The sequence below is a fragment of the Ovis canadensis genome, chromosome 22, assembly GCF_042477335.2.
Source record: "Ovis canadensis isolate MfBH-ARS-UI-01 breed Bighorn chromosome 22, ARS-UI_OviCan_v2, whole genome shotgun sequence".
Lineage (NCBI taxonomy): Eukaryota > Metazoa > Chordata > Mammalia > Artiodactyla > Bovidae > Ovis > Ovis canadensis.
The window spans coordinates 37,619,227-37,644,219 of record NC_091266.1 but is presented as its reverse complement, the minus strand read 5'-3'; the positions used below and the strand labels follow the sequence as shown (position 1 = coordinate 37,644,219).

The 24,993-nt window shown below is 38.0% G+C and overlaps 1 protein-coding gene across 9 annotated transcripts in view; it reads right to left on the bottom strand.

Moving 5' to 3' along the window:
- BTRC (beta-transducin repeat containing E3 ubiquitin protein ligase) overlaps positions 1 to 24,993 on the bottom strand; it is a 182,163-nt gene that overhangs the window by 118,825 nt on the left and 38,345 nt on the right. For 6 of the 9 annotated variants that reach the window (XM_069566931.1, XM_069566934.1, XM_069566930.1 and 3 more), the window contains exon 2: positions 1,942 to 2,049. The exons of the other annotated variants lie outside the window; for them this stretch is intronic. In XM_069566931.1, coding sequence (XP_069423032.1) covers positions 1,942 to 2,049 — 108 coding nt within the window. The remainder of the gene's footprint in view (positions 1 to 1,941; positions 2,050 to 24,993) is intronic. 9 annotated transcript variants of the gene reach the window in all.

Genomic DNA, 24,993 nt, shown 5'->3' with positions numbered 1-24,993 from the left:
ACGTGACAAAAACTGATTAGAACTAACTAGATCCAAGATGCTGGAAGATCTGGTTCCCTCCAGATTCTGTTCTGTATGTCCCTTTTTTTGGCTAATTTTAACCTGTATCTCTTCCTTGTAATAAACCTTGAATATAATAGCTTTCAGTGAGTTCTGTTGAGTCCTTTCTAGTGAATTATCAAATCTGAGGTGAGGAGCAGAGAGAGAGGTGTCCTTACAACTGGTATCTGAAGTGACAGCAGTCTTATCGGGACTGTTCTCTCAGACTGCACTCTGATGAAACTCACTGCAACTCCAAAAAGGTTAAAAAAAAAAAAAAGGTCAGAATATGAGTTTCTTGAGCGCTGAAACTTCATCAATATGATATATAGTAAAAAAAAAAAAAAAGATATTTGAAATAAATTGATATTCAGGATATTAATATTTTCTAACATTAACAGCAATAATGTTAATGATGATGAAGATGAGGATAATAAAAACAGCAACTATTTACTGCATGCCCTAATTATAGTCTCCATTTATAGATGAATTTAGAGTGAAATAACTTAAGATCATACCACTAGCGACAAACAGTAGATAAGTCCTGATTTAACTAATTTTAAAGCCTGCACAGCATCATATTGTATCTCATAAGACAAAGGAAGTTTAATATATTATATTTTGCAAAGAACGAACAAATATCCAGTAACATTATCACTAAAATAGTATCATTAAAGGTAAGTAACTGCTGGCACCCGTCAGGAATGTAGACTACGTAAGTTCTCCAACCTTTAACTAAGACTCAGTCATAAGCATTTTGATACTTACAACTTGTCTTCGAAATTAGTAATAGAATATGAGCTACATAAGTTAAAAACAAATTTAAATCACTAATTTGTTACATATTACTAAGTAAATGTTAGTTGCTCAATTGTGTCTGACTCATTGCAAGCCCATGGACTGTAGCCCACTAGGCTCCTCTGTCCATGGAATTCTTCAGGCAAGAATACTGGAGTGGGTTACCATTCCCTTCTCCAGGGGATCATCTCAACCCAGGAATCGAACCAGGATCTGCATTGCAGGCAGATTCTTTACCATCTGAGCCACCAGGGAAGCCCAAATGCTAGATACAAATTCCAAATACCTAAGGTAGATAAATGACATTTCTACCAAGAAAATCACCATGTATCATACCCTAATCTATAAAGAATGGGCATCGAGCTCTATCTTACATATTTCTCTACAAGTTTTCCTCTTTCCTTCTATAGTTTTCTCTCACATCCTGGAACTGTCCTAGTGGCCTCAAAGAAAGGCCAAAGGGAACTAGGATGTGATGATCCAAGCAAGACCAGCTGGACTGTCTCAAGCTGAATACTATACTCAAAGGTCATGAAAGCCTTTCCACCTTGAAACTAGACCTAGTAATCAGGATATAAACAAACATAGCTCTTATATATGTAAAATACACACATATAGATACATAAACATATACATATACCCACACATAAATAATTGTATAGTAGCCAGGAGACACTCTGAATTGAGCACTTTATGTTTTTAGGAATCGTAAGAAAAACATAAGAAAGTGCCCAGGCAACTGGTTGCAGTTAATTGATTGATTATATTAATTGGTTTTATGCAGGTCCAGGGCAAACATTACATATTGAATGTTATTTATTGAGATTACTTTAAAACTCACTATCATACTTCTACTAAACATGAAAACCAACAAATCAACTTGTGCTCTGTCAATTTTGGCAAACCAATCATAACAAAAATGTCTCAAGAGTGGATTAGTCTGGATCTACATTAAAAATTAAAGGAGAACTGAGTGATGTGAAATACAGGCAGTATGAAGGAGAAAAGCGAACTTAAGTAAAGGATGGGAAAGGAGAGACACACTAATGAATTAACACACATATACTAATGCCCACAAATAACCCACAGAGACAGAGAAAGTACCTGGAAAGCTGTGAGTGCGCCAGTCCCTGGGTTATACAGGCATCGCAGCGAAGGCATGCTGTCCGCCAGGCTGGAGCAGCCCAGCCACAGAGACCTGGGCATAGAGCACTGCAGAGAGAGGACAACTATGAGATGGGACAGCATGAGACAGGATGGCACAGATTACAGGAATTCTCAAAGCTTGGCTAAATATAATATTCCAGTTGCAGCTTGCCTTTATGATAGAAACATCTTCAAGAAACATACTATTCACTAGTTCTAACCCCAGATGGAAACTCAAAAGGAACACTAGTGCCCAAAAAAGGAAGAAAAAAAAAGTTATAGGTCAAAAAGCAAAATATTTAATTCAAAAATTTATTCCTGTTCTTTGTGTATGAAACTAAAGGAAATCTACTTTTTAATTCAATTAATCAATTCTTTTCTCTATGCACCACAACTCATCTCCCATAAACTCATCACAAAAGTGAAATACTGTGCAGACTAAGCAGAAAAAAGAAATCACTCATAGTACCACTTCAGCACTAGAAAGGGTAAATTAGAAAACAAAATATCACAGGAAAGTTAAAAGGATTTTAAGAAGGTGGGAAGAAGGAAAAGAATAAGTATTATACCCCTACAGTTTGACAGCAACTAACGCCACACAATTTGCATACGTTTTATATATCTTGTTAGTCTGCTATTCATTAACCAAAATGCATAAGTTACCATAGCAGCTGCCTCTTTATCTTTCCAGATGGATTTAGGGGGATGTGGGGGATGGAGGGAGGAGGCAAGAAACAATCCAAACAGAAGGGAAAACAACAACAAAGCAAGGAGAGACAAGAACAGAAAAAGAGGACCCCAAAAAGCTGCTGGTCCTAAAACCTTGTAAATAAATAAACAAATAATGTGTAAGTGTAAATATACATACAGTATATTCAAAACAAACAAAAAAAAGGTAGAAATTATGAGTTCTAGTATTACTAATGAAACAGTATTAGTGGTACTGCTTCTGTTCCTTATAAACACTGTATCTTTTAGAAGAATTTTTACAATCTTTAGATTTCCCTAAATGTATCCCAGGCTGAATCTTTGTCCATCAACTTGGGTGCTATTACAGTCTAGTAATACTAAAAAACTAAATACCTGATCATAGCACATATAAAAACAGAAAAACATTTTAAAGTACAACAGTCAGTGCACATAGTACTAAACTTTAAATTATAAGCTTTGAACTATTTATTATCATCATGGGACTTCTTTCTTCTTAAAACACTTTAGCTGAGGAAATATTAAGGAAACAAAATATGGTATTCATTGTTCACTATTTATAACTGATACAAGGATGATATACTGGAAAGGACTTCAAAAACTGGTTTAGACTTCAGCTTTCAGATCATTATTTTCTTATTTTTTAGTTCAGGTGATTGATGCCCAGGAGAAATTAAGTATCCATGATCACAGAATTTAAAAAGTAGAGAAGTAAGAACTAGAATCCTGGCCTACTGCTTTTCAGTTCAGAACTCTTCTTGCCTCTATCCACCCTAGATCATGAAGGGGAGGCATCAGACTTCAAAAACAGGTATCTACTAAAGGCATCACTGGATAACTTAACAACCAAAACAGCTAAACTGCTTTGAACTACTACAACAATTACCTTTTTGTTTCCAATGTTTCTTCACCTCAAACTATAATCCACTTTACAAACAGCAGCTAAACAGAATTGTCTTCACTTTGTGATCGTGTCACTCTCGTCAATAATTCACAAGGCTCCCTAGAAATTCAAGCACTCTATTAATCTGACCTTTTCCCACTGCCTACATCAACTCACCCTCTCTGTCCTTCCAGTTGGTCCTGGAACTCTAATGAATTACCTTGATATTTTGTTCAAATATACATCTTACCCCCATACTTTTGAACTTGTAATTTCCTTCTTCCTTTCACCCTGACCATGCATGTGCATGCCTGCATCTACCATTTACTTATTTGTCTCCTAAGAATTTGGGGGCTTTCCAGGTGGCACTAGTGGTAAAGAATCCACCCGCCAATGCAGGAGATGCAAGAGACTCAGTTTGATCCCTGGGTCGGGAAGATCCCCTTTAGTAGGAAATGGTAACTTGCTCTAGTAATCTTGCCTGGAAATTTCTGTAGACAGAAGAGCCTGGCAGGCTACAGTCCATGGGGCTGCAGGGTCAGGCATGACTGAGCAGGAGCTCCTAAGAATTATTTAATTTCAGTCTCATCCAGTGGTTCTCACTAGCAGATATTCTCATTTTGTGAGAAGGCAGCAGGGAGAAGAGAACAAGGAAGAGCAGGATAAACAAAAAAGTTTCTTTCCCCTTGAGAACCACTGTTTTACTCAAAATATGACTCTATACTGGAAGCACCAAATTCTTAGCCAAAGTAATTTTTGTTAAGAAGATGACGTTAAAAGTTTCTAAATCTAATGTTTTGGTCATTTATCTGACAAGTACTTGTTGAATATCTTCCTTGTGCTGGGCACTGTCCTAGGCATTAGGGACAGAACAATGAACAAAAGAAACAAAAATACTTTATATTCTGGTGATAAGTCTCTCAAGCATAAATTCTTTTATATTTAAAATCTTTAATGGAAAAGAAATTCATTGGTAGTGACTTTCTCTCACTGTTAATGAGACAATCTATATTATTAATCAAGTGGTTAAAAGTTCTGTGTATCCTGGGTAGAACAGTGTTCACGCTGAAGGGACTGAATTTGAGAAAAGAGAAATAAAGCGAGAATTTTTAACAGGCAAAATGAAAACAGTGAAAGAAAATGTAGTAGGCACTGAAAAATAGCCTGTCACTTTTCTGACTTCCCTTCAGAAGAGGTAGATGGCTCATATACTACTGGCAATAACTAAGTGCATGATCTCCACTTTTTAATTAAAATATGCATTTTTATTTATATTTATGACTGCTCCCTGGTAAGCTTTTAAGTGATTCCTCTTTTGAATGTTCTGTCTCCTTCATTTTATAATAGGTTCTGTGTTATTTTTGCAGTATGTACTTGGTTAATTATTATCCAACTGTCCTTTCTGTTACTCATTCTAATGTCCTTCTCCTCATTCATTCATTCCTATCATCCATCAGAACTCCTAAAAACTAAGAATCTGAAAGAGCTTTACCCCACCTCCCTAAACTAAAATTCCCAAATAAAACTATAATCAATAATAAGCCACATACACCCAGGAAAGTCACTAGATATACTGGTGTGATTTCTAAAATAGCATTAAATTGCAAACACCACACAGAGGATGCATTCCCGATTATTACAAGACAATTGGTGTGAGTATGATAACCACACTTGAATATAGTCTGATCTGCACATTACCATAAGATTTTATATATTATAGCTCAATTTAAAAACCAATTTTCAAATTGGTTTGTATTGTAACAATTAATCTTACCCATACTGGTAAATGCCACTTTAAAACACTGAGGAAAAAAGATATAATTACAAAATTAATGGAATAGGCTATAATTTCTAACTCTACCTCTTTCCCTTCTATCTTCACATTTAGCAGCATTTTCTAAATGAAAAAGGAAATCAAAAGAAATTTAGGCAATAAGCAACAGAGTGGAAAAGGGTGCCACTGTGGTTACCATTCTTTATGTAGTCTAAACACTTCAGGGTCATCCTGATTGGTCAGTTTTCTGACAAAAATGTATGACTTTCTCTGTCCTTCAACAATGAACAAATAATCCTCCTTAAAATGCCCAAAACCCACCTAAGTTTTCTACTTAAAGTTGAGGCAGTAAAAGTTTGTTTCTCCTTGCAAACTAATATGGAAAATCCTAAGACTTTCCTTCTACACTTAAAACAATTTTTTAATAAAAGTAGGTTCCAAACTAAACTGCAATCTAGCAACTATATTCTCACTTTTAAATATTTAACTTCCATTATCTGTTAAAGAACTTGTGAATGACCTATTCCTTAAATATTTCTCCTTTGCAATCTCAAAAATTACAATGAAGTTTGGATCACACATGGGCCTCCCTCTAACACAAACCTAGCCCTACACAGTACAGGTTTATTTCTTCAGCTCACTTTCTACTTAACCTCACTCCAAATGGCTCTCCACTGCAACCCTCAAAATAAGGTTGAAAACTACAATAATTTATTACAATTGAAGTTTGTTACTCAACTGAATGAGTTTACCAGCTTTTAAAAAACATACACAGTATTTTTTTTAATGCCTAAAACATGTTTTCTACTACTTGAAAGAATCAAGAAAAATCAAAGAAAAAGAGATTGAAATGCTGCAACAAGGGGCCTGCAGTGCTTTGAGGAGGAAGTATCTAAGGTCCATCAGGTTCAACAGCATAAACTCATTTTCACAGAGAACACTGAAAATCTTGACTCTTCCCCTTATTTGGCTGCCTGGAAAAAGCCACAGTTTCTCCTTACTGATAGAACACCCTGCAGGCAAAGGGCTGGCCTTAGCATTTACTATATGAAAACTGAGTGTCAAAATCCCTTAAACTCAGGTCCCTGTTGGTCAACTTCTAGGAGTAATAGAAGCTATAATAATCCACAATAAAAAGATTGCTGCATTGAGAGTTTATGTATCCTTAAGCCATGGAATAGAAGAATTCCCTTTTCACAACTATATCAACTAAAAAATTCAGGCCAAGAGAACTATAGTATTCCATAGATCATGTAATATATTCAGTCTCTACCTATACAAATTCATTAACCTGCCTCTTAAGAATCCCAATTTAGTTCACTCACCAAAGTGTCATATATGATAATCATATCTGCCTACCCTTAATGCACAAGGTTTTGGTAAAATTAAAATAAGGGACCTAAAACTTCAAGTACAAAAGAAAAAATATAAAGTGCATCATTACCAAGAACAGGATTCCACGAATGCCACTTGCATTACAAACTGTTCTGAGAAGCCATTAAGAAGTGTAGATCATGGAATCAATAATTTCACAAATAGTAACTACAAGGAAAAATACAATAATGTACTAAATTGTGTCACACAATTGCTGCTATATAAGTTTAAAGTTCTAATTTTTAGAAAAGTTCAGACACAGGCTCTCATTTTTTTGTAGAACTTGTTCAGTTCAGTCCAGTTCAGCCGCTCAGTCGTGTTTGACTCTTTGCAACCCCATGAATCGCAGCGCGCCAGGCCTCCCTGTCCATCACCAACTCCTGGAGTTCACTCAGACTCACGTCCATCGAGTCGGTGATGCCATCCAGCCATCTCGTCCTCTGTCGTCCCCTTCTCCTCCTGCCCCAGCATCAGAGTCTTTTCCAATGAGTCAGTTCTTTGCATGAGGTGGCCAAGGTACTGGAGTTTCAGCTTCAGCATCATTCCTTCCAAAGAACACCCAGGACTGATCTCCTTTAGAATGGACTGGTTGGATCTCCTTGCAGTCCAAGGGACTCTCAAGAGTCTTCTCCAACACCACAGTTCAAAAGCATCAATTCTTTGGCGCTCAGCTTTCTTCACAGTCCAACTCTCACATCCATATATGACCACTGGAAAAACCATAGCCTTGACTAGATGGGCTTTTGTTGGCAAAGTGATGTCTCTGCTTTTGAATATGCTATCTAGGTTGCTCATAACTTTCCTTCCAAGGAGTAAGCGTCTGTTAATTTCATGGCTGTAATCACCATCTACAGTGATTCTGGAGCCAAAAAAAATAAAGTCTGACACTGTTTCCACTGTTTCTATATGTAAATTTATTACATTTGCCTCCTCTATCAGACTGTATTTCTTAGATATGAGTCATGTCTTTTTTTTTTCTTTACTCTCCAGCATCTGATCAGAGTAGATGCTCAATAAAAGTGCTCTTAATGTCAAGAGATCAGCAAAAGCTACCTATCATAAAGAGAGATGTAAGGAAACAGTTTTTGCTTATAGAACAGTGAGAATACGGGTAAAATAACACTGGTTACTTTACTGAGATTGATCTTACCAGGCTGGAAGGTATGTGTGTTGGATAAATCTCTTTCATAATTTATCATCTTACTCACCTGTAAGACAATCTGGTCAGCAAGTAAGATCCAGAGAGGTTAAATAAATTACTGAAAATGAATGGGTATCACACAAGCGGTAAATATAGGATTCAAAGCTAGATACTCTGACTACTAGGAGGATGCCACACAAAAATGGCATTTAAAAAGTCAGACATGAAGTTATCTCATTTATTAAGAAATACAGAGCCAAAGGTGGGTTTAGGGGCACTGGACTCAGAAACTAAAGAAAAGGAATCCCACCCAAGAGGCCATGGTAATTAACAATGTGCTGGCCCAAGAGAAGACAAACTTACATAAAGCGGAAGATCAACAGGACTTAATGACTAATGAAAGGAACGAAGAAAGGTAAGTCAGAAATAAGCCCCAAGATTTCAAAGGAATGACTAGAAGAATGATGGCAGCACTGATAGACACACATAAACTAAAAATGCTCCGTGGGTTCTGGGGTATTGGGCTGGGAATGGAGTAGGTAAGGTCAGAAATCATAAATATAACATGAAAATAAACCTCTTACATGTGAGTGAAAATATGGCATGGGTGGAAAGCTGTTAAGTGCTACACAAATGCAGTATCACTGGCTTCTGCATAAATTCTAATCCACTAGGTTGAAAGCATTTGTTGTAAAAATACTAGTGAGACTTTTTTAATTTAAAAAATAAAATGATTCCTCTTAAAGACTCTGATAATGGGAGGGATTGGGGGCAGGAGGAGAAGGGGATGACAGAGGATGAGATGGCTGGATGGCATCACTGACTCGATGGACGTGAGTCTGAGTGAACTCCAGGAGTTGGTGATGGACAGGGAGGCCTGGCATGCTGCGATTCATGGGGTCGCAAAGAGTCAGACACGACTGAGCGACCGAACTGAACTGAACTGAACTGACCCCTCAACTCCTTTCCTACCTGAAAAACTCATTTTGACAGTTATTGAGTACAAGCCAAGTGGGCATCAAACTAGTGGTATAAATTAAATGGCAACAATGGCCCAATACAGGTTTTTGAAGTCCAAGTGAGTGTGAGAGAGGTGTCCCTGAGGGGTAATAGAGTTTCATAGTCCAAGTAGAATGAGGGAAATAAACTTTACAAGAGACAGGCCTGTCATGGAGTTCTATAGCTCTAGCTGAGTGAGGAGAGCTTCTACATGGGGGACTGAAGTGGCAGTGAGCAGGATGATGACATGTCCACATGACGGGGAAGGGCAGGGCAGTAAGAGTTTCCAAAGCAGAGAGAAGACGACATTCACAGAGTAGAGGGATAGTGGCCCAGCACAGAGTTTCAGACTCAATGGGGAGAAAGGGTGGAAAGGGCAGTCCAGTGCAAACAGATTCCAAAAGGCTGGGGAAAGCATCCATACAGAGTATTGGGTGAGAAATGGAGACAGAGCTATGTCAGCAATGGGAGATGAGTTATATGGGAAGATTCATTGAATGAAGGGGGTAGAGCAAATATTAAGGATAATAAGGATAAAAAGAACAAATATTAAGGATAATAAAAAACCCAAACTTCTCATCAGAGAAGAGTTACAGATACAGAAATGAAGAAAGCTAGAGTGAATTCTATGCTGTTGAACTAGATGTTGTGAATCCAAAGCTTTGTATCAGAGACAGAGACAATTCTAGGTTAAGTGATATATGTATATGTATATACATATACCTACAAACATACCCCCTAGCTCTATCAAATGAGAGGGTGTAGTAATAGTAACACCTTAACAGTAATGAGTACACTGATCTCACACACACATTTAGTGATTATAAATATCACCCTCCACTAAAAAGAATCAGAGCTCCGTGGAACAATGGCTAATTCCAGCACTTGGGCAGGAAAAGTTTAAGATAAGCGCAGAGTACCTTACTGTGGTACTCAAAGAAAGATGGAGACATGGCAAGATGATACAGGGGCCAGGGCAAAGGCTCTCACAGGCTAACTCCAGGACAAACTGAACATCAGAACAAATAATGACGATAACGGATTATAATACTGGCAGGTAATACCAGTATTACAACATGCCCCTCAATGATTCCTACCTCCTGATATTCATGAAACTTCTAAGTAATCCTGTCTCCTTGAGTGTGGAATAGCCTAATACCTTGCATCTAGATTATATAAGACTGTAACTTCTCTCTTGCTAACAGACTCCACTGTCTCCTTGGCTTGCATACTTTGATGAAGCAAGTAGTCACACTGGAGAGGTTCACATGGCAAGGAACTGAGGGTGGCCTCCAGTCAACAGCCAGCTAGGAACTGAAGTTAGTAAAGTGAAGTGAAGTTGCTCAGTCGTGTCAAACTCTTTGCAACCCCATGGACTGTAGCCCACCAGGCTCCTCTGTCCATGGGATTCTCCAGGCAAGAATCCTGGAGTGGGATGCCATTTCCTTCTCCAGGGGATCTTCCCGACCCAGGGATCGAACCCAGGTCTCCCGCATTAGAGGCAGACGCTTTAACCTCTGAGCCACCAGTCTCTCCAGTAACTCCCAAGGAAAGGAATTCTGCCAAAAACCATGTAAACTTGAAGTGGCTCTTTCCCCAATCAAGCCTTCAAACAAGACCTCAGCCATGGCCGATACCTTCATTATAGTTTTGTAAGGGATCTTAAAGTGGAAGACCCAGATCAGGCATGCCCAGACTCCCGAACCAAAGAAATTGTGTGATAATAAACATGTGCTCTATGTCACCAAATTTGTGGTAATTTCAGTTCAGTTCAGTTCAGTTCAGTCGCTCAGTCGTGTCCGACTCTTTGCGACCCCATGAATCGCAGCACGCCAGGCCTCCCTGTCCATTACCAACTCCTGGAGTTCACTTAGACTCACGTCCATCGAGTCAGTGATGCCATCCAGCCATCTCATCCTTTGTCATCCCCTTCTCCTCCTGCCCCCAATCCCTCCCAGCATCAAAGTCTTCTCCAATGAGTCAACTCTTCACATGAGGTGGCCAAAGTACTGGAGTTTTAGCTTCAGCATCATCCGTTCCAAAGAAATCCCAGGGCTGATCTCCTTTAGAATGGACTGGTTGGATCTCCTTGCAGTCCAAGGGACTCTCAAGAGTCTTCTCCAACACCACAGTTCAAAAGCATCAATTCTTCGGCACTCAGCCTTCTTCACAGTCCAACTCTCACATCCATACATGACTACTGGAAAAATCATAGCCTTGATTAGATGGACCCTAGTCAGCAAAGTGATGTCTCTGCTTTTGAATATGCTGTCTAGGTTGCTCATAACTTTTCTTCCAAGGAGTAAGTGTCTTTTAATTTCATGGCTGCAAACTAATATAATAACATACTGAATAAAACAGAAATCCAAATTAGTAATATAAAAAATAAACTGAAGAGTGTGATGTGGAATATGATACTTAAATAGTCTCAAAATATTTTCCCATATAATATTTCAAAAGGGAAAACAGTAATTTTACAGTAGAAAAACTTAACATCTTAATAAAGTGATAATTATTGTTACTGATAATGAAACAAATTAAAATAATGTGTCACCTGATAGACTGCAATAAGAACACAGCATCACCTCTGTGATATTTCTGCCAGTGATATATAGCCTATATCTAATTATAAGAAAACATCGGAAAAACCCAAACTGAAACATAATCTACAAAATAACTGTCCTGTAATCCTCAAGAATGTCAATGTTAGGGAAGTCAAGGAAAGACTAAAGAATTGTCCCCTTCTGAAGGAGACTAAAGAAGACATGATAACTAAATGCAACATATCATTCTGGACTAGATCCTTATGTATAAAAGGTCATTTATTGGAATTGACAGAAAAACTTGGGAGTCTGTGGATTAGCTGGCAGTCATATATCAATACTAATTTCCTTATTTTTATGGTTATTATTGGGTTCTACAGGAAAATGTAGATTTAGGAAAGGCAGAGGAACCAGAGATCAAATTGCTAACATCTGTCGGATCATCAAAAAAGCAAGAGAGTTCCAGAAAAACATCTACTTCTGCTTTATTGACTACGCCAAAGCCTTTGACTGTGTGGATCACAACAAACTGGAAAACTCTTTAAGAGATGGGAATACCAGACGACCTGATTTGCCTCCTGAGAAATCTGTATGCAGGTCAAGAAGCAACAGTTAGAACTGGACATGGAACAACAGACTGGTTCCAAATCGTGAAAAGAGTACATCAAGGCTGCATATCATCACCCTGCTGATTTAATCTATATGCAGAGTACATCATGTGAAATGCTGGGGTGGATGAAGCACAAGCTGGAATCAAGATTGCCTATCAATAACCTCAGATATGCAGATGACACCACCCTTATGGCAGAAAGCAAAGAACTAAATAACTTCTTGGTGAAAGTGAAAGAGGAAAGTGAAAAAGTTGGCTTAAAACTCAACATTCAGAAAACTAAGATCATGGCATCCAGTCCCATCACTTCAGGCAATTAGATGGGGAAACAATGGAAAAAGTGGGAGACTTTATTCTACTGGGCTCCAAAATCACTGCAGATGGTGACTGCAGCCACAAAGTTAAAAGACGCTTGCTCCTTGAAAGGAAAGCTGCGACCAACCTGGACAGCATATTAAAAAGCAGAGACATTAATTACTTTGCCAACAAAGGTCCATCTAGTCAAAGCTCTGGTTTTTCCAGTAGTGATGTATGGATGTGAGAGCTGGACCGTAAAGAAAGCTGAGCGTGGAAGAATTGATGCTTTTTGAACTGTGGTGTTGGAGAAGAATCTTGAGAGTCCCTTGGACAGCATGGAGATCCAACCAGTCCATCCTAAAGGAAATCAGTCCTGAATATTCATTGGAAGGACTAATGCTGAAGCTGAAACTCCAGTACTTTGGCCACCTGATGTGAAGAGCGGACTCATTTGAAAAGACCCTGACGCTGGGAAAGATTGAAGGCAAGAGGAGAAGGGGACAACAGAGGATGAGATGGTTGGATGGCATCACTGACTCAATGGACATGAGTTTGAGTAAACTCAGGGAGTTGGCAATGGACAGGGAAGCCTGGCATGCTGCAGTCTAAGGAGTTGCAAAGAGTTGGACACGCTGAGCAGCTCAACTGAAATGAACTGACAGGAAGATGTTCTTGTTTATAAGAAACAAATCAAAGAATTTAACAATGATTGGACATCATATCAGTATCTCACTCTCAAACAACCTATGGAAAAAATGATATTTGCACTTTACTTGCAACTTTTCCTTAAGCTTTGAGAATGCTTAAAATAATATGAAAAATTAATTAATGAAAATATATATTGGGATTTTTGCCTTTGACAATGATGTGGTAATTGCCAGACTAAATTCCATGCAGAAAAAGACAACTATAAAAGCTACATAAATACATTAATAAATAAAAATTTAAAAACCTGAATACAATAGAGAAAATGATTTGACAGCATCAGAAAACAGCAAATGCAGCCAAGACTTTAGGGGCCCACATTTTGAGCAGGAGAAAAATGTGGTTAACCTGACACGCAATTCCCCTTGAGGCATTTGCTGACTCCTAGGGTTTGCAATGCAAAGAGCCAGATACCGAAAAACCAAGTTGAAAGCACATTTTGGCAATCTCATGGTGCTAAGGAGCCAAAAATTGGAATACAAACCCCATCAAGGACAAGGTGCCCTGGTTAAACAACAACAAAAAAAATTAGGCTTTCAGTCAATACCAAGGAAGGGCAGCAGAAAGAAACCCGCTTCGGCTGAATCAAAGGGATATGCCCATGAAAAGAATATTAAACCCTCTCTGAAGGAAGATATCATCTAAATTCTGTATGATTCTCAAAATGTCTAGCATTCAATAAAAATAATTAAGAATTCTAGTAAAAAAGATAAAATGTCCCCAAACAGGAGGGTGGGGCAAAGACCCAAACAGCCAAAAAACCAGAAATAACTCAAGTGTAGTAATCAAATTCAAAAAGAATGGTGGTTGCCAGTGGTGGGTGGAAGTGGGAGGGTGTTGTTATTTAATGAGCATAGAGTTTCAATTCTGTAAGATGAAAATGTTCTGGGGACTTCTCTGGTGGTCCAGCAGCTAAGACCCCTGTGCTCCCCAGTGCAGGGGCCCAGGTCTGATCTCTGGTTGGAGAAGGAGATACTCCATGCCGCAACTAAAGATCCCACACGCCACAACAAAGAACCCGGAGCAGCCAAGTAAATAAATGTTTTTTTAATAAAAGAATTATTTACATTGGTTTAGAGCAGATTGGAGAAGGCAATGGCACCCCACTCCAGTACTCTTGCCTGGAAAATCCCATGGACAGAGGAACCTGGTAGGCTGCAGTCCATGCGGTCGCTAAGGGTCGGACCCAACTGAGCGACTTCACTTTCACTTTTCACTTTCATGCATTGGAGAAGGAAATGGCAATCCACTCCAGTGTTCTTGCCTGGAGAATCCCAGGGACGGGGGATCCTGGTGGGCTTCCATCTATGGGGTCGCATAGTCGGACATGACTGGAAGTGACTTAGCAGCAGCAGAGCAGATTAGAAACAAAGCAAGTGAAAATTAGTGAACAGGAAGATAGGTCAGTAGAAAATCACAGGATTAAAGCAGAGATAAAGGACAGAAAAATAACAAAAATAAGTCAGAGATATAAGTGACAGAGTAAACATACACGTGTTTGGACTCCTAGAAGGAAAAAGAAAAAATGAGGCAAAAGCAACCTTAAAGAAATATTAAAATTTTTCAAAAACTGATGAAAATCATCATGCCACAGAATTCAAGAATTTCTACAAACATACAAAGCAAGCATCTTTTCTATGCCTGTCACTCTAAGTCTGGATCAGTTTTATCCTTTGCACTTTTAATGTTGTGAAATACGTCTGAAAGTTCCTTTAATGTAAACTTCTTCGCCCTTCAGGTGAAGTTTTTCTCCTAGGACATCTTCATCTTTTTTGGCACAACTACCTTCCTCATTTATGTTGATAAGTCCACTTTCACTATGTTCCTCTGGCTGCATATCTAGAGTTTATCAATGGTGTCAATATCAACATTTCAATGGTCAGCTATTTCTTCTATGACTCCATTTACCTTCAACTCAAAATTCAACTAATGTCCAGGTTCTAGGAAGATGGAAAAAGCACACTCCTCTTATCTCCCACTGAATTAAACTACTAAAAATGGACAGAATGGATAGTACGGCTACTTGAGTACTCCTTGAAAAGTGAACAGGAGTAGGCAGACTGGGGAAGATGACTTCATCAAGCACTGATCTCAACAACGAATTTTCCTTTAAAATTTTTATTTCTCCAGTATCCATGAGCCTAGATTGCATTCTGAAAACCAAAAGTAGGTTATTATTAGTGTAGACAAAGAAAGACCCAGGAGAAGCACTGTAGGTCTGGTCCAATAAGTATAGAAGGGTTATCCTAATACTCAGGGAGAATAGTGGAAATCTTCCATTCTTCTTTCTTTAAAGTTCTGTTCTCTCCAAGCACTATGATGAAAACCACAGGAGAAGCAGGACACCATAGTAGCCTAAAGTTCCGAGTTAAGGAAACTCTTTTTGATCAGAGGAGTTTTGATCCTAAAAGACTGAGAAAAAAAACCTCACTGCTCCCTGCCCCAACCACCTCCATCCTCATCAGTTAGGTTCAGATGCAGTAACATATTCAGGTAGAGAAGCTTAAATAAAGCCCCAGCTTTCTGGCAGGAGGACTGAAAAAGGAAATCCCAGAGAACTAGACAGTACCAGGGCAATAATGGAGAGGGGGCAGCTCAGAAAAACAAGCCCATAAAGTGCTTTATGAACTCCTGTGCTCACCTGCAAGCTGCACATACATGGACATGTGACTAAAACAGCAAGCCACAGACTCTAAGAAATGAACTGCAAGACAGACTATCCTCCAGATCCCAGACTGGCCACTGAGTGTGGCACACCCATGGAACAGACTTCAAGAACAGTGCAAAAGCTTGAAAAATGGAAGAAATATTGAACTCACAACCCTTCATATGGCTATTTGAACTAGTAGGCTGAACTCAACAGGGTTGAGAGTCTGATAAAACAAAAATATCAATATTAGGATTTAAATAAACTCAGAGTCTTATAATATTAAAAATGTCCAAGATACAACCCCAAAATTACTAGGCATACAAAGAAGAGTGCGGAGGATCTCAATGCACATCAACAGATGCCAATAATAAATGACACAGTTGTTGAATTACCTTTAAAGACAAAGACTTTAAATAGTATAAAAATGTTTCAACAACACACTGCAAACACTAGAAAGAAATGGAAAGACAGAAAGTATCAGCAAAAAAATAATACATATAAAGAAGAACCAAATGGAAATATAAGAACTGAAAATAATAAAAATTTTTAACTCATTGTATAGACTCAGTAAAAGAATGGCTATTAGCAGACCAGTATTTTCCAGGAAGGGTTTCCCTGGTGCTTAGCAGCAAAGAATCTGCCTGGCAATGCACAAGACTGGAGTTCCATCCCTGGGTCAGGAAGATTCCCTGGAGAAGGAAATGGAAACCCACTCCAGTGTTCTTGCCTGGGAAATCTCATGGACAGAGGAGCCTGGAGGGCTACAGTCCATGGGTCGCAAAGAGCTAGACATGACTTAGCAACAAAACAACAAATTTCTCATGAATATATAGGCAAAAGTCCTAAACAAAATACTAGCAAATAAAATCCAGCAACATATAAAAAGGACTAAACATCATGACCAAGTGAAGTTTATCCCAGGAATACAACGTGGCTGCCTTGAGCCCTAAAAGTGTTCCAGTACTGGCTCCATATCCTTGTTGTGCCTTACATCTTCCCCTTTATTTCTGTGAGCTATCTCTGTACCCTTAAAATAGATCCTCCTTCTTGCTTAAGGACGAAATGAGACAACTTGTTACTGGAAACCAAAAGTATTCAATGAAAACAAAAATCTAACTCTAAAATGAGTATTATCCCCAGAGTAAACACCATGGGAAGCTACAGTTATTCCAACAATGCCATCAGTGCTCAAAAAATAATGTTTTTTTAATTTAAGCCTTCTAAAATGAAACTGGATCGTTATGAAAAGTGAATCCCTGCCTTAAAGGAGATTATAATCTAGTAGAAAATTTCGATTTAAGTGCTTAGACACTTTAAAACATTTATAAACATTGAAAACACTACATAAATCAAGAATTTAAATGTAAAGGATTACTAGTTTGACAGCATTATTGCTAGCCCATATAAACTCACACAATTCTTATAGTCTTTGGATACCAAGTCCACTGCGAGTCCAACCGAAGTGTTCGAGAAATCCCTGGTGAAGTGAACTGTTGAATCATCATAACAACTGAGAACAGGCATGACACTAATTGAGGAATTAAGACATTAATCCAGAAGAAGGTGCAGATTTATCATCAAACCAATTCTAAGATCTTGAGCAGTTCACTTAATTTCCATGTGCCCCAGCGTCTCCACTGGTAAAATGGAGTAGATTAAAATATTTCTACCAATACCTTGCAGCAACAAAATTCTAAAAAATTCTATTATTAAGTCCATCTGCAACACATCTAAATATGGATTTTTTTAAAAAGAAATTATTAGTTTCACCACACAATGTGGCCTAAAGGGATGGAAATTCCTTTAAACAATTCGGTGAAGGGGAAGAGAAGAAAGCAGCTCTGATGCTTATTTAGAACCATTAGGATTCAAATCTGGCTGCTTTCTAAAGTAAATTTTATTCATTATTATTTATTAAGTATGCAATTACTCAAATATAACACTCTGATAAACTAGAATTTTGAACAAACAAATGCTTTAAAATTCTAATAACTATGCATAAGCAGTAAATTATTCTTACTTGAATTTCTACTGCTGTGTAGCGCATGGTTACTAAGTACGTAATTACATAAGAGAGCCACCCAACTTCCAAAGGAGCCATTCCAGTGAATTGTGTAAATAATATGCTTTAAAAAAACATAACCTCCTCACATATGAATTTAGATTCACCAGATATGGAGTAGCTGTGTACCTGTGAGACTAGAACACAGTCTTTAAAAGGCCTTCCTAATTATGAATTTACCAGAGAGATTAGAATGACCCAAAGCAAATTAATACATACTTTTTTCTTCATAACTTTCTATAAAAACATTTTCACTATTCTGCTTCACTACAGAAAACAAAAGATCTTAAAAGCCACTGATTTGAGATAAGATCTCCAGAGTACAAGACTATGATCAAATTTCTAACATTGACATTCTGGTTTTCTTAATTACCAAATGCTTGTGTTGTGTTTTTCTTTCATTTGTATCAACATAAGTCCAAAATAGTTGGTCTATGGCTCACTTAACCATAAGATTATTGAATTTGAATAAGGAAATTTAAAAAAAAAAAAAATCACACAAAATATTCAACATTAGCAGGCAGCATAGCCTCATAATAATACCTTGATGCCACATGTTTTCTATACCAGAAAAGTCATTTTTAATACCCATTACAGGAAATCAACCAACTTAGTAAACAAATTTATGCATACAGCCAGGTGGTATCTTTATTCTCCCCATAACAGTACAAAAAGTAAGGTTGTTTCCCTACATTTTCTTTGCTACATTATTAAAAATCACCTTATGCTAAGTAAGGAGAATTCCTACATTTTTGAAGTGCTCATTTATTCAGTAAGAATAAAACTGCAATTATCTCAGATCAGGTTTTACAAACTCAATCTCTTATACCTGTACTTAAAGACCTTTTAAATCACGCCACAAAGAAATTATTTGGCTATACTGGAATTTTATTTTATTAAAATCAAGTCAAATCCCACTGCAATAAGTTCAAAGGGACTGTCCAAAGGCCTTTATTGCACTAGAATTTATTGCATTAAATACTATTTGAAATAACTAGGCCACCAGCTAAGGCCTGGGAATCACACACAACAATTTTTGATGATATGGGGTTGGCCTATACAACGACTTCAAATGAGCAGAGTCCTCATTGGGAGTATTAGATTTCATGTATTTCTGAAAAAAGGAGGGAGGGAGAAAGCAAAAAGAGAGGAAAAGGAAAAAAAAAAGCTTGGTTACAACTAGAGGAGTAAAGAGAAGTTGAAGCAGTCTTCCATTTTGATGAAAGGCATCTGCAACACTTTTTTTCAATAGGAATTTACACATGTGTTCATAGCAGTTGCTATGACTCAACAGAGGCCAGTATCATGTCAATAATCCACATATTAGGGCAGACTGGCTGCCATTTGACAGTCTTATCTCTCCCTTCCTAGGCAAAAACAGCAAAAGCAACCACAAAGTAAAATTGTTTGAATGGCAAGTGTGGAGAGAGGAGACAAATCTTCACACTGGACTTCTGGAACATCCCCTTCTCTACAGATGTGTCTGCTGTAGCAATGAGATCAAGAGGGAATGCTATCTGGATCTTTCTTCTTAAATGAGAGGGAAACTCTTCATGAAAAGATCCCCTGATATCAAATGGTATTTCAACTACTACAAGCCAAGTATCACAGCCCTCCTTGGGTACTCCTTTATTTAACTTTTGTGTAGGAGTAGAGAAAGGAAAATTACTTGCTTATTAGAAAGAGAATAAATGCCTACATAAATAAAGGGAACCATATTACATCTGACTTCCTGGGCACCACAGGTCCACAGAGAAGAAACTTGTTTTCAGCAGTGTGTTTATTTCACTATTTGCAAATGGCTGGCTAATTGGCAGCTATAATACAAGAAATAACCATTTCAAAGATCAACTGTCATGTTCCCTAGTAAGAAACAAAAATGAACATTATTTACCCTCTCCATTCAGTTTACGGAATTTAGCAGAAGAACAGATAAACTGGCTATCTGATTGCCTGATGTTTGTGAGCTTATTTTCTGTGATGGCATGATTCTTATTTAGGTTCACGCTTCTATTTAGGTTCAGAACATCAGCATTAAGAGTCACCATTCACAAGAAGGTTCCAAAATGAGTATTTCTGAAGCAAGTGAAATATGACAAGAAAATTATGAAATGGGGAGTGATGGATATAGCTAATATTTTTTTCTTCCGAGAAAATTAACTACCTTATCTCACAATCTAATTTAGCACAAGCCAAGATGCAAACTAGTAAGACTCAAATGTGCAACCTGATGACACTGTCCACTTTCAGATACCAATCTTAAAATTAGCACTTCAAGGGACTGCCCTGGTAGTCCAGTGGTTAAGAATATGCCTTGCAATGCAGGGGATGCAGGTTTGATCCCTGGTCAGGGAACTAAGATCCCACCTGCCTCAGAGCAATTAATCCCACTGGCTGCAACTAGAGAGTCCGTGCACTCTGGGGCTCTTGCACCAAAACCAGAGTCAGTGCTGCAACCTACTACTACTAAATAACAGCATAAAAGGAACGGGTACTTTACAGATCTTTCATAACAAAAACTCCAGTTCTCTCTTCTCTTTCCCCATCTTTTCCTATTTCCTGTGCCTATACAAAAAGACAGATTCTGCTTAGTCAGGCAAAATCAAGCATTGTTTAAACAGCCTATTTACGAAAATCAACTTATAACTGACTGACATGTTATGAGACACCACATGAATACAACTCAAGAATATTAAATATAAAAACTTCTGCTGCTGCTGTTAAGTCACTTCAGTCGTGTCTGACTCTGTGCGACCCCATAGATGGCAGCCCACCAGGCTCCTCTGTCCCTGGGATCCTCCAGGCAAGAATACTGGAGGGGGTTGCCATTTCCTTCTCCAATGCATGAAAGTGAAAAGTGAAAGTGAAGTCACTTAGTCATGTCCGACTCTTAGCGACCCCATGGACTGTAGCCTACCAGGCTCCCCCGTCCATGGGATTCTCCAGGCAAGAGTACTGGAGTGGGGTGCCATTACCTTCTCCAATAAAAACCTCTAGTAAAGGGCAAAAGGGCAATGGCATTTGTGTACTCATCCTCAGATAGTGTTCAACTATTTGCAATTAAATGTGGAAGAAATATGGGAATTTCAACACCCCAGTTTTTAGATCAACCTCTCAGTTTTTTGGAGAAAGCAATGGCACCCCACTCCAGCACTCTTGTTTTATGGATATTTATAGCATGTGCCCAATCTTGCTGAACTCCATCTTCCTCTACCTCATTTGTAATATACACTGCTCTTAAATCACTTTAACACATTGTTACTGAGATACTTCTTTTACACAATACCTACACCAAGCAGTAGATCAATACTCTTCACACAGAGAGGCCGATTTCATTGCCGCCAAAACCTGTGCAAACAGCCAGATGCTGAACAAAGAGCACAGCTTTCATTCCTAACATGTCTCCACTTCACTGGGAGGAAATATTTTGCTACGGTGGGCAAGTAGAAGTTGAGAAAGAAATAATGGCATTTAAAATAATTAAGAAGCTTTGATTAGAGAGAAAGTTTGAAGGATATAGCTAAAATAAATTTCACCTACAAGATGTTTATCATTCATCAAACCTATCTGTTCACCTGCAGTCACAATGCTGCATTTGATGCTTTACAAACTGCCATAACATTAGGTATTTATGTTGCACTTCAACACTTAAGACTAAAATGATACAGAAACAAAATAAAGAATTGGGTGAAAAATGAGGGAAAGAGAAGAAAGCTGAAATATTCTACTGTTTCTTTAAAGCCACTTTCAGTTAACAAAATTTTGTGACTTCAATTTCTTCTTAAATGTATACCAAAAAAAAATCTTTATTCACAAGCTTTTCATATGGTTATTTCATTTCTCTCTCCTTCATACTATTGTTATGATCTGAGGCAATAAAATTGAGTTGAAATATAATTAGAAAGGACAGAGATATGTCTACATGCAGTGAGTGACACTAGCAACTTGTAGCACCAGAGGGATTTAACTTTTGTCTAAAATCAGTTCTCCCTGTCCTTTCTCACACTACTTACTTCCGATGGATTAGGCTGCAATACATCCTTTCTAGACCAGCTTTAATCATTTTCACAACTATGGCTGCTATGACAACAGGATGCAGCTTATCTGTGCTGTTTTCATTTTCTCCATTTGTGTTGCCATAACAACACAATCATTCTGCCTTTCTCCAGTATGTAACAACTTTCTCTAAGGATTGTATTCTTAAGGACACTGGATTTCCCTATGAAGAAACTAAGCAACAGAATTTACATAAAAATGTTATTTAAACAATAAAAATCCAAATTTAAAACCTTTTGAGGGAAAGAGTTATTTTTGATAGGAACTTTCATCATACAAAAAATAAACTTAACCCCCCCTCAAAAAAAAAAAACAACCCCGATACCTGAAACCTGAAATCCAAAAACTATCTACCATTAACAGTGACTTACTTTTATAGACTTACCAAAGCAAAAGATAGCAATATCATCATAATTATGAGCTACAGTAAAGTGTCCATTAATACCTGTCCCAGGTAGAACAATCAAGAATGAATACAGTTCTATACTGAATACTTTGCCTCGGTAATCCAACATCATTTGTTAGGAATACCAGAGCTGGGAGTAGTGAGCTTTATGTTAGGCAAACGCCATTTTAAAATTTTTACCTTCAATTCAAGGCTTTCTATGCTAATAGAATCCTGAAGAAGTTCATACAGTTCAAGTTCTCTTACAGTATAAATTGTGTATTTACAAAAACTGATATTCATAGAAAAGATCAAAGAAAAGCATTTATTATTCTAAACAGCAACATAAAATTTTTTAAAAGTATTTTGGCTAGTGGATCACCATATCCATTACTAGGAACATCATGTCAGGACATAAGTGTGTTTAAAAAAAAAAACTATCAACTGTTACTACTCCTCATTGTACCAGCATTTGCAATAACAGGACTCTGTATATGCAAAAGGTTATCTTAACTTAATAGATTAAAAAACTAAATTCAGATCTTTTAAGTCCTTTGATCAGCTGACAAAGCTACATTAAAATTTTTCACATAGTGGGGATTCCCTGGTGGTTCAGTGGTTCAGACTCTGGACTTCTACTGCAGGATCACACGTTTGATCCCTGGTTAGGAAACAGATCCCGCAAGCTGTGCAGCAGTACAACCAAAAAAAAAAAAAAAAAAAATCTCCCATAATACAAATATCCATGAATACATATACATATTTATTGCTTACAAACAAAATATGGAAATATTACTATTTGAGGGGAAAATATCCAAATGTTACTAAGTTCCCCCTTAGTTCCCTCCAGGCATATAAAAGATTATTTATAATATTGTAGCATTTTTACAGGATTGAACTAATTTTCACATATTAGTGTAACAAGATACACTTTAATTTTAATCACAGTTGAGATAATTCAATAAATTTTGTAGTTTGCCGTGAACTGAAAAAGATGATTTATTTAACCAAACCTGAAGATCATAGCACAATCGTTTTCTTAAAATCCACTCTACCAAATTCTGAAATAACAGCTTAACAATTTAGTTTTTAGTCAGTTTTTTTTTTAAGACTAAAGAGGAGAGGGTTGGCAAATATAAAGAGCTAAAATAATGAGGGAATCAATATCTTTTCTTTAGAATCTTTTCCACACAGGAAAATGAGAAACCCAAACAATGATAATTCTTTTTAAAAGCAGCTAGAGCAAAAGGGTAGTTACACTATTTTTAGAGGAGGGATGAGAGGAGGGGAATGGCAGCACAAAGGATACAGACAGAAAAGGAGAGAATCTAGGACCAAACGGATTCCAATCCGAGGCAACCTGGATAGACACTCAAGTGAAAATGAAACCAACAAATGGGCTAAAATCATACACAAAAGCCCATCTCTAACTCTGCTTTCTTCTTTCCATAGTATTGGTTGCTGTTGTTCAGTCACTAAGTCGTGTCTAACTCTTTGTGACCCCAAGGACTATAGCGCTCCAGGTTTCCCTGTCCTTCACTATCTCCTGCAGTTTGCTCAAGTTCATATCCACAGAGTCAGTGATGCTATCTAACCATCTCATCCTCTGCCTCCCACCTCTTCTTTTGCCTTCAATCTTTCCCAGCATCAGGGTCTTTTCCAATGAGGTGTCTGTTTGCATTAGGTGGTCAAAGTATTGGAGCTTCAGCGTCAGTCTTTCCAATGAATACAGAGGGTTGATTTCCTCTGGACTGACTGGTTTGATCTCCCTGCTGTCCAAAGGAATCTTAAGAGTCTTCTCCAGCACCACAGTTAAAAAGCATTAATTCTTCTGTGCTCAGCCTTCTTTATGGTCCAACTCTCATATCTGTTCATGACTACTGGAAACACTCTAGCTTTGACAGTATGAACCTCTGTTGGCAAAGTGACGCCTCTGCTTTTTAAAATGTCGTCGAGGTTTGTCATAGCTTTCCTTCCAAGGAACAAGTATCTTTTAATTTCATGGCTGAAGTCACTGTCCACAGTTAGGGAACCTCAAGAAAATCCTCCTTTCTAACTCTTGAAAAGGTGAAAGTGAAGTCACTCAGTCGTGTCCGATTCTTTGCGACCCCGTGGACTGTAGCCTACCAGGCTCCTTTCCAGGCAAGAATCCTGGAGTGGGTTGCCATTTCCTTCTCCAGGAGATCTTCTCGACCCAGGGATTGAACCTGGGTCTCCTGCATTGTAGACAGACACTTTACCATCTGAACCACCAGGGAAGATCTTCTAAGGCTTAAACTCCCAAGTAATTGCTACCTTGCAATGACTCCTCAATTAGCTGAAGCCACTAGGTCCTAGGCTATAAGCAAGATAATATAATTTTATTATAGAGCAAAATGTGAATTTAGGAGCTAATGCTGTTGGAATCATGGAATCTTGAGACTGAATTTTTGTGATGCACTTTGTTGACAGGACTGGTGAATTACCTGTGCATGTGTGATGTGTGGCCTAGCATTCTTGTTAACAGCTATGACTCATCCAGAATACCCTTCAAAAAGAGAACCTCAGGCCTCGTCACCAAGACAGTCTGTTGTGAGCCGACATGCACTCAGATCTAAGCTACTGATGTCACATCATCTGGAACTCACCTGTGGAACTACTATTCCTGCCCTGATCTGACATGTTTAGCCACACACTCCATTAGGGACTTGCAGGCTACTCGAACAAGCCCCTACCAACTCTTCTCAAGAGTATGTTATATCTTGTCCAAAATGATTAATTTTTAGGGGTAAGAGTTCTATATATACACAAGAGAATTAAATGTACTTCTACACTCCAAGGTAT